Source organism: Gavialis gangeticus, unplaced genomic scaffold (genome assembly GCF_001723915.1).
Source record: "Gavialis gangeticus isolate Ggan-Ray unplaced genomic scaffold, GavGan_comp1, whole genome shotgun sequence".
Taxonomy (NCBI): Eukaryota; Metazoa; Chordata; order Crocodylia; family Gavialidae; genus Gavialis; species Gavialis gangeticus.
Window position 1 is genome coordinate 7,838,547 of NW_017729007.1, and position 15,733 is coordinate 7,854,279.

Below are 15,733 nucleotides of genomic sequence, written 5' to 3' on the forward strand. Positions count from 1 at the left end.
ATCATCAGTTGCCGGGCAGATTCCAGCCCACCAGGTAGAAACCCCTCACCCAGGTAGCTGATGAGAGTCACGTAGGCAGAGGGAGGAGGTTTCCCCCCTCCCTCAGGAATGCAGCCAGCTCAAGTTACCTAAAAAGATAGGCTGAGGTGTGTCTCCTCTGCTGGGCCCATCCTAATCAAATGGTCACAGCTCAGAGATTTTAATCACATTGTCAGAGGGCAGAAATTCTGGGGAGAAACCAAGGTGGCTTTCTGCCACATATAGGAATATTAAAAAAAAATCTATTCAGATCAGGTAATATACTGTTAAAAGCATGACTAAGATGGTCACAAATTTAAATGCACAGGTAATTCTAGAATCAATCCCATCTTAACTTGAACTTGGCCTTTTGTGTAAAGTATATATGTGATATTCTACAAGGCTTTCACTTATTGTGGCTTGATAGGCATCTGTAGTAGAATATGGAATGAGGCATCAAAACACCTTGCAGTTCCTAAATGTGCTCTACTTTCTAGGTTGGAAAACTGTGCCTATAAAGGATACTGGCTGAGAGACTGACAAGCTTTTGAACTGGTATCTGCCCTAGGAGAGAAGGAAGGGAAACCATAATGTACAAGGGGTGGTCTGTACACTATATTTAACTCCTCTGAAAGGGACATTTCTATAACCTTGTAATAGACAAACAAAGGGGCAAGGGGCCATCAGGCCAAATGCAACATTGTATTGTTCCTTCTCATTCAGGCCTGACTAGGTCTTACTGTCATCAGCCCAAGGCAGAATCTATTCAATCTAGGCATCTTCCTCTAGGCTGCACAGGTTGAACCGATAACCAACTGAACTGTTGTTCAGTTTTCAACTGGAGAAGGCAGGGGAGGCTGGCACTGACCTACGCCAGCAGACAGGAGATGCTAGTGCACGTCTCCCAACCTGCTGGCCATTGCCAGCCCAGCCAAGTATCTCCAGCCCCCTGTTGTTCTCTAACAGAGGGTTAAGGAGTACCCTGTCCAGGTGCTGGCCCACCTTGAGGAAGACTCCCCTTCAGGTTTCCCCCAGCCTGTGTTCCCCAGCCCAGGCAGCCCTGGGGAGCTGAGGAGTATCCCCCCTCTTCTCCTTTCCAGCTAGTGAATGCTTCAGGCACTGCCACAGGAGGGAGGGAGAAGAAGTCCTCCTGGACTCGCAGCAGCTGAGGCAAAACCAACTGCAGAGGAGCAGGAGAATTTCCCTCTGCTTCCTGAGGTTGCCTGAGACTTGCATGGGCTAAGGCAAGCAGCTCTGGGGTTTGGGACGGGAGGGATTCTCCTCAGTTTCCTGGGACTTCCCAGGTTGGGTGACCCTGGGCTGAGGTAGGGGGGATCCCTCCAAGGAAGGGGCTCCCTGGTGCCCCTATGCTGGGCTGCATGGGTAGACACACAGCCAGGAGGATGACTTCCTCCTCCCTCTTGTGACAGCAGCCAAAGCAATCAATAGCTGGGAAGGGAGAGAGGGGAGGGCTGCTGAGGGTGAAAAAGTCCCCACCACAGGAGTTTTTCCTTCCCCTACTTGCTGTGTAGAACTTGGCTACAAGGATCTGGGGGTCTGTTCCCTTGTCCTTGCCCCCCCCCCCCCACATCCCTATGGGATGAGAGATGCAGGCAGGAAGCAGACTAAGGAGCAGAGGGGCAAGGTAGTCCCTACTCCACTGGAGCAGACAGCATAGCCCATGGCTACGAAGAATCCTGGAATGTTGGGGGACTGTGAGTTAACTTGAACCAGGATGGGATCAGGGACAGAAGTTCTATAACTGATTTAGGTTAAACCAGTTTAAGTCCGATATTACATCCAACCAGGTTTATTTTAAACCAGTTTTGGCCATTTTTAAAGCCGTATATATGCATTGAACTCCTGTTCTGTTATAGGTTTAAACCAGTTTCCAATCACTTAAATTGGTTTATGTGTAACTTCTGCCCCTAGCCTGTATGAGGATATGGACTTATCAGGAATTTGAAAGTACTGCTAATTTCTATGTTTTTAAGAAATGTATATGTAGACACCTTTTAGGTCATCATGCTTTCATTTTTTTAAAGCAAAGAAAACATACTGTAAATTCAAATAACTGCTTTATTCATATCATCAATTTGTTAATGTCCTTATTGTCAACTAAATACAAAGGCAGCTCCTGAAATTGCCCTATGAATATGGAAATGAAGCATTTTAATTAACTGGTAATAGAAACAAAAATCAAATAGTTTCAGGGAACTGTAAAAAAATACTACATGGACAGATTTAAAAAATTTAGCATCTCTTTAGAGTAAAAAAACATAATAGGAGTTACTTGGCCCTCAACTATATTTATGGTAACAAGTACCAGATTCAGGCTACAGATCACTGTTTCCTTCTGCCAAATTGTATTCCTTTTTATAACTGTTAAAAGACAACAGTTTCTTCCCCAAAGAACTTTTAAAAGATATATCCAAAATGGGTGTGAAAGGTTGAATTAACTTTCTATAAATTCATTTGATGTAACTTATAAAATATGGGCACAATATTTAACCTACCCATAATGCCGTATCTTCCCTTGCAAAAGGAATGGAGCAGAAAGGTCTAGGAGTTCAAGATCTTCTTGCATGGATCTCACAGGAATAACACCTTTAAATCTTCTTGTAAGTTTCAGAATTTCTTTTTGTGTCCCTCCTTTAACAATAAACAAACAACAATTTATCAACTCAGAGTTCCCCAAAATCTTGATACCTGGGGCACATTATTTTCTGGATTAAAAATAGCAACGTACTTCATTCTTACACTTGAGAGAGAGAGAGAGAGTGAGAGTGTGTAAAATATGTATGCATGCATTCTTTTCCGTAAAACAACTAACATATTCCATTCTCCTGACAGAGAATTGTACTAGTACTGAAATTGAACTGTTAAAAAAATGACACCACAACATCTTTCTTTAAGCAAATGATTAGTATTTATACTAGTAGTTTCAACCTTTTAGTCTCAAGGCACTCCCCCCCATAACTTTTCTGAATTTTGCAGCACCCTTGCTGAAAATTGCTAAGTTTAGATCTAAAAGATGTAAATTCAGATAAGATATGAAGGGGGCTTTGAGGCTAAAAAGAAATGAGAATCACTGATCTAGTCCTTGCCACTTAAGAGCAGCAGGGGCAGGACCTCACTCTGCTATGCCTTGCTCTTTCCACTGCCTGCCCCCTCTTGACTCTCAGACTGTACCTCAGAGAACAAGGCTCCTTCAGGGTCTCACATGCTGGTGACCACCTCTGTGGCCCCTCTTGCTAGCCTCGGGAGGGTGAGAAGATTGGAGGTTATAAGCCAGGCTGCAAATCACAGCTCCATCTGTGAGCCTGTCCACCCACTTGCATAAGAGCATACTGCTGGGAGTATGGGTAGTTGGAAGGTGGCAGCATAGTGGCTGCCTGAGGGAAGGGAAGGCAGCAGCAGTGGTGGCAGTCCCCAGAGGAAGTCATAGGCACTGATGGAGTAGTTGGGTCTGACACAGGGTGCTGGACGTAAGAGAAGAGCATTTACCTCCTCACACAGGGGGATCTCACAGTATTTCTGTTGCTTTTGCTGCACGCTATTGTACCACAGCACACCCTTTAAGAATCACTATTAACTGTATACACATAATGCTAATTAAATAATTCAACTCCCTTGGACTGATGGATATCAGTTTCAGGACCTGTAACAAATAACTGACCATGATCCAATGTTAAAAAGGACTCCTAAATTGACTGTACCGTTGAAATTATGATGTAGTCATTATGGTCTAGGAATAACTGACTGTACATATTGATTGTACAAAAATGTGAATAGCTATATAAAGCTGCAAATGCAACGTGTTACTGCATGCGGAAATCAGATGTTTAAACAACCACATATTCAATAGAGGCAAAATTAAATGTGCAATTTGCCATGACACATTTAAAAAATATTTTATGGTAGTAAATGACAATTAACAAATTAGCATAGCTTAGAATAATTTAACTCTTGGGAAATGCCTGCAGTTGCCCTGTGCTGCTCTCAAGACCATTGCCAAAACCTAAGCCCTAACCACTTGCTTCCCCAAAATCACAATACAAGCAGTGAGGTTGCTTCAGGTGTCAATCTCATCTGCTTCTGGGAGGGATAAGATGAATGGTGCATGACCAGTCCATGGGCTGGATGACCTGGCTAGACAAAGCTTTGGCTAGGATGATTTTGTTGGGGATGGTCCTACTTTGGGGAGGGAGTTGGACTAGATGATCTCCTGAGGTCCCTTCCAACCCTCATTTTCTATGATTCTATGATTTCTATGAATGGTGTGTGGCTGGCCCCACATGCTAGACTATGCATGTGGATCCTCCCATGTTGGATTCAGTGCATGTGACATCTGCTAAAGCCATCTATAACCCATCACTAAAAGGCCCAGCTTCCCACGGGCTTGGCTGCTACCATCAGAACAAGTGAGACCCATGGTGCTGGGGCCATGGTGCTGCTGGGGCTCCAGAATTACTGCTTTCACCTGGGTGCTTGGCCCCCAAGCCAGGAAAAGCCACAGCGTTGGAGCCCCAGTAGCACTATGGCTTCTTCCTGCAGCAGGAACAAAATGTCTAGGTGAGAGCTACAGCACTGGAACTCCAGCACTGTGGGAAGTAGCTAAGCACCATGGCTTGTTCCCATGGCTGCAACTAAGCACCCAGGACAGACCTGCAGCCTTGGTCAGGGACCTTCCCCTGGTGGCAGCCAAGCACTTGTGAGCCTAGGCTTCTTCTGATGGTAGTGCTGGGGTACTTCAGCACCATACGTCTCACCCAGGTGCTTGACTACCCCCAGGGGAAGGTCCCCTGTCAAGGCCATAAACTGGATAATCTAGATATGTGGGCTGGATCTGGCCTGCAGACCATATGTTTGACACTAATGCTTTGGGGTAATCCAATGCTGCTACACTGGAGATCTGTCTGTAGTGTGCTGGAGAGCAGTGGCAGTTAGTGCCCTGGAAGTGTCCTCATCACTTGTCTCAGTTCTCTGTTTGGAGCATGCAAGCAAGAGCAGCTAGGCAGGGCTTATTTTCTGGAAAGCTGCAAGAGCAGCATGCAGCCACATAACTACTATGGAATGTAGCTACAGTGAAACTGCTGTGACCACTAAAATGATTTTTTTTTTTCACATGGAAGCAACTTGCCACTGTAGTTCTTCAATGGCAAAAAAATTAGGTAGCAATTTGAAGGAAAGTGCTGGCTAAAAGCATCAGAACTGAAGCAAGGAGAAAAATGAAACAGTGTAATAAGTAGGATGCAATTTTAAATACTGCTTTCATGGGATTTTATAAGACTTTACTGGAAATTAATGTCTTATGTTATTGGAAAAGCTGGGATTTTTCTGCAATTATGCAGGACCAGTTTGATAAATTTCTCTCTATATTTACTATAATCGCTCTGTAATTGCTGCTTTAAATACACACCTAATAACCAACACCTTTGGCCAAAACAAGTCACTAAATACCTGCTTCTTAAATCTTGAAACAACTGCAACCCAGACCAGAAGACGACCCAATTCTTAAAAGAGATTTTTCCAGAACCACCCATCCTAGCTTTTAAACAGGCATTGAACCTTATCACCAGAAGCAAACTTCCTATGGCCCCAAGCACACCAAATGTATCCAGATCATGCCAACACAAGAAAAGTAAAACCTGCCAACACATTTCTACTACTCCCACAACAGAACCATCACCACCATCACCATTCCTGGATCTTATGTCTGGATCTCCAGAAATGTAATAGATCTCACCCAGTGCAGTGAATGTTGTCATGGAAACTATGTAGGAGAAACCAAACAACTGAGTACCAAAACGAATGCACACTGAAAATCTATCAAAGACAAAAGTACCCAATTACTGTGGGTGCACATTTCTCACAAGACAACCACTCTCTCCGATCTCTCAGTTCTAATCCCCAAAGGGAATTTACAAAATACCTTTTGCAGATGAGCCTACGAACTTCACTTCATAAATCTACTGGATACAAAAAATCATGGCCTACATACAGACATTGAATTTATGACACATTATAAACTACCTGCCATCTGATAACTCCAGGTAACTTCTCTACATTTTATCACTGGTCCACATTCTCTTTTGTTTTTCCCACTCCACCTGCCTGTCTCTCATTCATTAACTCCTACCTCCTCTGATCTTCCCTGCCACACATCTGCATTTTCATAAACCTGTATTTTGCATATTAGCTTAAGCTTCTATTTGACCATAGAGAGTAGACAAACACCAGCAGATTCTCCCTATGTCTGAAGAAGGGCGCCTGTGTTTGAAAGCTTGCAAAGAACAATTTTTCCAACTATTCAGTTGGTGTAATAAAAGATATCACTTTTGCCCAAATAATCTTATCTGCCTATCTCCTTAACTCATGAACAGATAACAGGGAAGAAACATAGCAATACTTTTTGCAATGTAGTTGTTTTCTACAAAAATGAGTGTGCTGTTTAATGTTAAATTTTAATAAAATGTATGATCATAAAAAGCATTATAAGGTGCTCTCTGATTCATGCACATTTTAGATTTGTAGTTTACTATTTGTGGTAATGATTAGAAAAGTCAACACACCCAATGTTTCCATGTGCTAGGTGATGTGCAAATTGAACAAGAGACCATTTCTTTTCATTTACATTTTCAGTCTAAGCAGACAAAAGGTTGGGAGGAGAAAGTAGTACAGAGATGTCCAATAGCTTAGCCGAAAAGCACACAGGTTAGTTAAAGAACCGAGAACAGAGCACACGTCCACCAAGCCTCAATCCGGCACCTCTCAAGCCATACTTGAAATGTTACAACCATTCAAAGAATTTAAATAAGTATAAAACACATGCAGCTTTACCAATGGAACCACTGGGATAATTTAAGATAATTCATAAGATAAAGTTTCATTTAGACAGTGTTTTCAGTTTACTTATAAATCAACATTGAAGTCTATAAGATTAAACAATAAATGTCACTGAAATTAATTATAGCGAGTATACTGTATGAATACTGAAGCCAATGATGAATGGTACATATTAATACGTTCGTCACTAATGTGATGACATCTTAGTTTTAACCTTTATCCCAAATTAGAACTAACTTATGTTCAAGGAAATTAAAAAAAACGCTAACAGAAAAACCTCTTTCTTGTGCCCATATTTCATCTCAGCTGTCCAGTCAAGGCCAAACAACTTCTATGCCAGCAGCATGGTTCAGTATCTGGTTTATGGAGAGGAGAGGGTCTTGTACTATACTAAAGTAACCTACTTATGCTTAAAAAAAATAAAGTAATATATAGATCTCCTTAGTTAGATGGAGTTGCCATGTTGTGTTTTACCTCTTTAGGCAGTGCACATGTGGAGACGGTCAGGGAGGATGCTCAGGAGGCTGGGAAAAATGCCTTTTGGAACTTGTACCAACAAACAATATGGAAGTAAAACAAACAAACAAACAAAACCCAATAAATTGTAGAAAAATCCCAGGACTGTGGAAGAGAAATAAATAGGCTAGAAGAAGCCCACTGGAACGTCTGTTTAGTAATACGGGAATAAATTTACAATTCTGTCCTTCATTCCAACTGATGTACTCAATATGGTGTCATATCCAGCTGCAGAAGCTTTGGTATCTATGCAAAGCATCTGTAGCAAAAATGATGAGGTTTGGTTTTAGGAAAAAAATGCAGTTGCAAAAATGGGAAGGGGGTCCTGTTACAGGGAAGAAAGTTATATTAATAGGTAATAAAAATGCATTTGGAACGTGCTACAAAGGCTGCAATTAAAATGAGTCAAATAATAAGCAGAGAGGAAAATGGAAGGAGCTTTGCTATTAACCCTCATGATTGCTTAACTAACCCTTGCTTTTTCACACAAAGGCACTAGGACAATGTGATCCTGCTTGAAATTCAGAAAATGAGGATATGCAACATATTCATATTCTTCTTTAAATTGCTTTGTTTAAAGTTAGATGGCTATTTTTCTCTCTAAAAAGCATTCTGTTAAAAATGAATATTTCCTGAACTATATTTATGTGAAACAACACTGACATCCAGAGGCTGACAATGCTAAAAGTAGGCTTGCATTCTCAGAAGTACGCCAAACCTTCTACTTATTTAGTATGTACTGAAGATCTTTTGAAAGATAAAAATCAGAACTAAACCTATCTATGAGCTTGTCTAGGAAACGGCACATTCATTATAAGCTTTTTGGTTTGACATGAGAATATACAAAAGTATCTAGATCCTTTCTGGATTACAGAAATTGTAACCCACTCTTAGCATTTTGTGTAATCACATAGGTGAACCAGTCAGCTAGCTAAAACTAAGAGTTCCAAAGGAATGTATCATTAATCAGTCTGTCCATAGTTTTTAATTCTCATTCTAGAATGTTTGTTTTTAATTTGGAGAGATACTTAAGTCCTGAACACCTAGTGGGAAGGGACACTGTGGCTCCCTCCAGAAGTTACATTTTTTGGGGAATATATGAAAATTTTCCCAAGGCAAAAAAAATGACCGAGCCGCCAGAATACCAGTGGATCCATAACAAAAGCTGCCGATTCTGTCATGCTGGGACAAACTTAATGTCTAGCCAGGTCTTCTACTCTCCATAATAACACAATGCTCTGCTCTATCTCCTCATCTTCCAGTGGGAAGGGAAGTCATTGGTGACCTGACAGCGTGAAGAATTGCAAGTTGCCAGAGATGTTTGGGGGCTGCACTATCCCTGTCGCCACCCAGTGGTGAGAGCTGCTAAGGTGGGGACTGCCCGGTCAGCAAAAGCTGCTATCTCCAATTCCAGACAGTTTGAATGCCAAAAACTTTAAAAACCTTCCAAACTGCCTGCACAGTGCATACCCTTTAAAGCTGAGGGCTCCTGAGCAGCCTGGCAATGGCAAGAGGCTGCCTAATGTTGGGTTGCTCATGCACCTGAAGGTCCTGACACTTGGGGAAGTGCCTGTGGCTACTCAAGAACAGCCTCAATCAAGTGGCAAGGGCAAAGGGACTCCCTGAAAGTGGCAAGAGAGGCTGTGTTCCCTACTCTCTCCTGCCACTGCCTGCAGGAAGTCCCTTCACCCTTGCCAGTGCAAATGGCAGTGGCAGGGCTGGCATACCCCAGATCAACCTGTCACTGAAGGCGGCAACTTCACCCCTGCCACACAATGACAAGGGTGATAGGGCTCTGTGCAGGTAGCAGCAGGGATTAATTGAGACAGAGCACTACACAAATAACATGGGGTGGGGTATGGTATCCAAAGAGGATACAACTGTAATTAAATGATCTTACCTTCTACCATTATCAAACAATTTCCTGGCTCTTGAACCATTTCATTGTGCTTCACAAAATGAACAGCTATTGTTCTTTGTTTTGGATGTTCTGTATTCCACACAGCAGAATCGTACCACAGCTTATTGTGCAATTCTGGATTTGGAAGTGTAGCTGCAGAGTCTTGTAAAATAAAGTCAAAGTCATCTCCATCTGGAACTTCTTGCCTAAAACCATTTGAAGAAGGAATAATTAAATAATAGCAGCTCCTGTGTCTAATAAAGTATGGTATGCAGTTCTTCAAAAATAATGAATTATAATAAAAGTACATGTGATACCTGAAAATGCACTTTCGTGCATGTTGTTATTTGACTAAACCTAATCTGATGACATGCTACAGCAATTTCAGGGTTTGATGTTACACAGGCATGCGTGGAGTATTAGGCACTTTATGTACAATTCAGTCCTGTGTTAAAGTGCCTGATCTTGCATTTTTAGCAGGCTAAGGCCTAATGCTTTCATCCAGGCTCATGTAAATAACAAGGACTCCTTCTGACATCTCTAGGTTTTCTATCAAGCTTTAAGAAGGCTGACAGCTATAAAATGGTATTTAGAGGTTTGGTTTTGGCAATTGGCTTGTATGTAAAATAGAAATGCATTAGAACAATGGTCCAGGGGAATGGCAAGTGTTAAATGGTTTCAAAACGCCTGTTCGTGACTGTGACAGGGGCACTTTCCTGAGGCTGGGTCTCATGTCAGCCTGCCCACCTGTCGTTATGGTGTAATCCATCCGGTCTCACCTGCCACAACTTTGCTGTTCCTACAAGCAACTGGTAAATGTGGGAGACTATCTATTATATGCCCCGATATCAGGGGGTGGCATCTGCAGCTCCAAACCGTCCCTACACCGCCACCCATGCCTTGAAGATGGCATCCAGATTACTATTACTCTCAGTCTGAGACTGGAGCAAACCAAGTCCAAAGTTGGGCTCCACACACACACACACATTCACACCACCTCCCTTCTCACAGAAGGCCTCTTCCACTCTGCCCCTCTCTCACCTGCGCCTCTGGCTTACTGCCTGTTAACAGGCCACACTCCACTCCCCTGTTCCCCCTTGGGCAATCAGGCTTCGCTGCTTCCATACTGGCTTCGCTATGCAGGACCTTCAGTTCCCACGAGTTCCCCTACTCTATGTGGTCCGGCCTTATGCCAAACTCTTGGCTAATTCTGCCCCAAACCCCTCACCGGGCACAGGGCTGGCCTTTGCGCTGTCCTTCAAGCTTACTTATTTGGCCCTACTCAGTGCACCCCTTGGGCTATCTTTCACACCTATTCCAACTTCAGCTCTACTCAGCCCCCTCATATGCACAGCCCTTCAGGCCTACTTGAATTTCAGCCCTACTCTGTGCGGAGCCTCCCAAGGCTTTCAATACTACCCCCTCTGGGGTCTCCGTGTGGAGCCTCCCATCCCTGCTGGTCTCAGGTGGCACTCTGCTTGCCGTGCCTGGCCCCACTGCTCTCGCTGCCCAGGGTCTTACACCCCCCTCATGGGCTCAGGTGGCCACAGCTGTACTTGGCCCCACTACTGCCTCCAAAGCCTACCCGAAGATGGGGGCTGGGGTTAAGGTGCCCCCTCCTTGCCTTTCACCAGGGAGGCAACTGGCCTGGCATTTCCTGGGGACTCCTGCACCACCAGGAGCCACACCAGGTCATCCTTCCCTGGAAAGGTGCCTTTTTAGGTCATGCCCAGGACCAGAAGCCTCCAAATCATCCCTATAAGCTCTTGCCCTTACCTCCAAGATGCATCATACAGCATTTCAGCCAGGCAACATTTCTGCCTGGCCTGCCAGCAGCCAACTGCTCTGTTTATTCAGGCAGTCAGTGTCTCAAAATGGCTGCTGCAATCAAGCACCTGCTGGCTGTCTGGCTCAGCCCTTAAAGTGGCAGGCACCAACAGTGCCCTGCCACAGTGACAAAGGCCTACTGTGTTTCCTTCAAGGCCTGCTGTGTCTGAAGTCAATAGACACACAGGCTGGGAAACTGAAGACATGTACCACACTGTTCCATAACATGAATAGTGTACCCAAACAGAGATAAGGGACTCTGCAGCATTAGCACCAGCTCACAGTGCCAAACTCCAGAGCCCTTGGGACTTCCGGCTTTGGTGGATGGAGAATGGTAAGTGCCCAAATTAAGATGTGTGTGCATGTGATGGATTTGTGAAACAAAGAAATATGCTGACAGGATAGTATGGCAACCACAGGAAAACCAAACTATGATGCCCAGGAATAGAGAGTCATCAGAGGAGGAAGAGGAAGAATTTCAGGGCAGCAAAGGATCCCTGAGAGGGGAACCTGAGGCTACCATGGACAGATCACCACCAGCCCATCTCACCCACCCCACTGGGGAGGGGAGAGGGAGGGGCCTTGGCCTTTGACCTCCAGGCTACTGACATCTGACACTCAAGCTTGTATACTGGCCAGATGAATCTTCCCTCTGTTACAGCTCTAGGATGGTAGATATAAAATAGTTTGCATTCGTCTCATCTACTATCACTGTGTATCAATAAAATTCACCTATTATTGAACAGAGAGGTTGTGGTTGGTCTGAGGGTTTGGGTTCATGGAACAAGGTAACTGGGTCATAAATCCAGTGCCAGCAAAGGCCATGCAAATGCATTAGTATTTTACTGTAAAAAAAGACTGCACTTAAATGCTTGAAATTGCAGATTATGTTTATGCACCAAACTATTTTACCTTGCACTCTATCAAAAATAAAACAGCAAGAGCAGAAGCTTGATGCTTGCTTCCCTTGAAAGATTATACCTAAAACTTGCACTTTGTCTCGCATACATTCCATTTCCATTTGTGCCAGAATGAAACCAGCTTGGCATTCCTAACTCAGTACTTCAGAGGGCCTTGTAGGATATCACAACTAATCCATAATGTAACTACTTACATGTAAAGGAACTAGTGGTTTGCTTATAGAATTTTAACAGCAAAAACAACCTCTGTTGCGTGGAAAGCTTTGTTCACTTTAGTAGTATAGAAACTGTGACTGGAAACATTGTAAAATAACTTAGGTTAGAATATCTCATAAAGCACTTACTGAAGGCCGGTCTGACTCGCAGGTAAATCAGCTGAAAAATCTCTACGTCCAGAGCAGATTTTGATGGACACTACAGCATTCAGTATTAATGGAATACTGAATTAATGCCAATGGAAGAGCAGAATAGACATTTATAACCTATTTACTGATTTGTTCATTTGCTATATGTATTTAAAATACATTTTCAGTCATTAGCAAAGTTGTAGACACAACTTCTTGCATATTCTTATGAATAGAGTTAGTCAAGAATGAGCATATCTACTTCCTGGGAAATTCCACGTATGTAACAGAAGTTGGTAGTCTTTGGGTATGACTCTAAGGCTTTTGGCAGATGTTAGACTTAAGATGTGATTAACCTGTTTATCCATGCCATAAAGAGTAATCTGGCCACACATCCAGGCAATTGATGGCATTTCTACAACATGTGAAATATTTTATGGCCAGTTTCCATCGCATCTTGATTGAATGTGTAGTAGGGCAGCCCTGGTTGACAGCTCCCTGCGTGTCAGCAGGCTGACATCTGTGCAGCCCTTCTGTGCTGTATGTGGGGTGTCAAGTTGAGGGGAACTCATTAGCTCGGCTGGCGGTTATGGGGAACAGTGATGCTCCCCAGCATGGTTCTTGCTTTGCCCTGCAGTTTCTCTGGGAGTGGAGGAGCAAGCTGCAGAGCTCCCTGAGACCCAGCAGGGTGACTGCCTTGCCCCGCAGGTGCCAGGAAGCTGCAGAACACGTCTTTTGACATATCCTGGCCATGGGGTCACTGGAATTGGGGAGAAGCTCCCCAATCTTAGAGTCTCTGTGCACCAGGACCTTTAAAAAAACCTCATGTGCAACCGAGCCCTCCACAGTCTTAAACTGGCTGAGATGCAGTCCTGGGGTTGAGACCAACAATCAGTGATTGTTGGTCCCAACTTTGGGACCCCTCTGGAGTCTTGCATTGGGTCCAGCGTAATATTGGGGCTGAGATGAAACATCAGCTGATGGCTGGTCTCAGCTTCCGGGCCACCTTGGTCCATGCTGGGCTTTGGACACCCAGGTTTCAACTTGCCAGTACAGAAGTTGCCCAGGAGCATGATCCCAGGCTTTCCCTGTACAAGTAGTAATGGCACAACCTGCAAAACTACAGGTTCTGCCACACATACAAAGCGTGGTAGGATGCATGTTTGTTGGGGCTGAGGATCAGATCCCATTACACCATGAAATGAACGTGTGCCAGGGGCCTTAGGTATGTCCAGGAGAATGATAAAAAAAATGGTATGGTCCTGAATAAGAAAGCACTTTTCGAAATGTATTATAAACAAAAAAAACCCCTAGAGGAGGTAATATTGTTAATAATGATACAAAAAAAGACAGTAAAATATTCAATAAACATTTCTATTTTGTTTTTGGAAGTAAACAAGATAATGTGTTTTATCATATGAGGTAATAAAGTGCTTTCCAATCCATTTGTAACCAAGAAGAACATTAAACACCATCTGGTACAGACAAATATTTAAAAAGCAGCAGATCTAAATAACTTATACCCAAGAGTACTTAAAGAAACAGAATGTGGCTGAAATTTGGTCCAGTGATGCTCATATTTAATAGATCTATGAATATTGGAGAAATTTCAGAAAACTAAAAGAGTGCAAAAGAGCCAATATTCAAAGAGGGATACGAGATGTAGATAAGTATACATCTGTTAGGCTGACATCAATCCAAGACAAAAGATGGAAGAGCTGTTCCAAGATAAAATTTGTAAATTAGGTACATAATGAATGCCAGTCCATACGGTTTATGGAAAATAAGTCTTCTCAAACAATCACTCTCTTCAGAGACTACAGATTTAATTAATGAAAATAACTGTGTAGAAATGATTTGACTTTTTAAGGTATTCACTTAGTATGAGTATAAATACAAGTTAAACGTATTAAGAACAGCTACCTGACAGATCTAAAAAGTAAACATCAGTAGGAAATTATCTAAGAATGGAAATGGCTAGTGGAATTCTATGCATTTTGGTACTAGGCCCAATGCTAGTCAACATTTTCATCAATGATCCGGAAGCAAACAGAAAATCACTACCCAAAGGCATAACTGGGCAGTTCTATGCTCTGGATGGCAACAGTACAATGGGCAGCTGCTGCTGCTAGGCCTGCAGTGAGATGGTTGCTGTTCTTATGCTTCCCCCCCAAGTTAGCATTAGGGTTGGTGCTTGGGGCTCCCCTTCTTAATTATACTACTGTCACTACCAGTAACATTTGTGAATGACAGAAAGACTAATGGAATTACAAGTAATGGTGAGGACATAGCTGTCATACACAATGTTCTGGATTTGTCTGGTAAATCAGATTCCAGTCAAATGCACGTAGTTTAATTCAGCCGAATAAAGTTCTACCTCAGAGGAACAAGTAATGCAGGCCATAACTACAGAATAGAAAAACGCACCTGGGAATGTAATGACTAAAAAACAGACCTAGGGGGTCAGAGTGGACAGTAACTCAAATATGAGTTCTTGGTGTGGTGCTGTGGGGAGAAAGGGCTATTAGAATAACTGCATTAGTAACAAGGATTGCGGACTACCCAGGTTATTTTATTTCTGCTCAAGTCATTGGTAAGACAATCACTGGGATAGTGTATATAACCCTTTTGTCCACATTTTAGAAAAGACATTGAGAAATAGGAGAAGGTACAAGAAGGAGCCAGAAAATTAATTATAGTCAAGAAAAAATGCATTAGAGTAACTGACTTAAATGCTGAATCTGTTTAGCTTATTACAAAGAAGATTCAGAAGTGACTTCATTACACTATGCAAATACCCTGAGAAAACACTGGGTAAGAAAGGCTTCATTTATTTTTTGAAGAAGATATAAAAACAATGGCTGAAAGCTGAAGCCAGATAAATTCATAGAGTTCATAGTTTTAATGGGGAAGGTAACTAACCACTGGAACAAAATGATGGGGAAGTGGTAGTTTCTCCACCTCCTGAATTAGTATATTCAAATCAAGACTGGATACCTTTTGGGAAAATGTGATTTAATCAAACACAGTATATCCTTTTTTCAACACGTAAGTGCCTTGTGCTCAATAAAAGAGTAAAATTAAAGGCCTGGAAATGTACAAGAACTCTGACTAAGGACCTTTTTGGTCTAAAGGTTTATGACTACTTAATGTTTCAACACCAATTAAGTTAAAATTAAACTTGTGTTCAAGTACGTTGCTAGACTGGGACTGGAATGCTCATTACTTTGCAAGATCAGCCCTGAACGCATGTTAACAAATCAATCCTCACAACCCTCCTCTGTAAGGAAGACATTACATATTTTAGCCATTATACATTTTAAAGATGGAAAACAGGAAAGTAAAATGTTTTGTAAGAC

General features: G+C 42.6%; 1 protein-coding gene across 1 annotated transcript in view; it reads right to left on the reverse strand.

The window, feature by feature from the left end:
• The window catches only part of POT1 (protection of telomeres 1), a 277,216-nt gene that overhangs the window by 35,782 nt on the left and 225,701 nt on the right, over positions 1-15,733 (reverse strand). Inside the window, exons 15-16 of the mRNA XM_019509285.1 lie at positions 9,284-9,489; positions 2,535-2,670 (exon numbers count right to left, since the gene is read on the reverse strand). Coding sequence (XP_019364830.1) covers positions 2,535-2,670; positions 9,284-9,489 — 342 coding nt within the window. The remainder of the gene's footprint in view (positions 1-2,534; positions 2,671-9,283; positions 9,490-15,733) is intronic.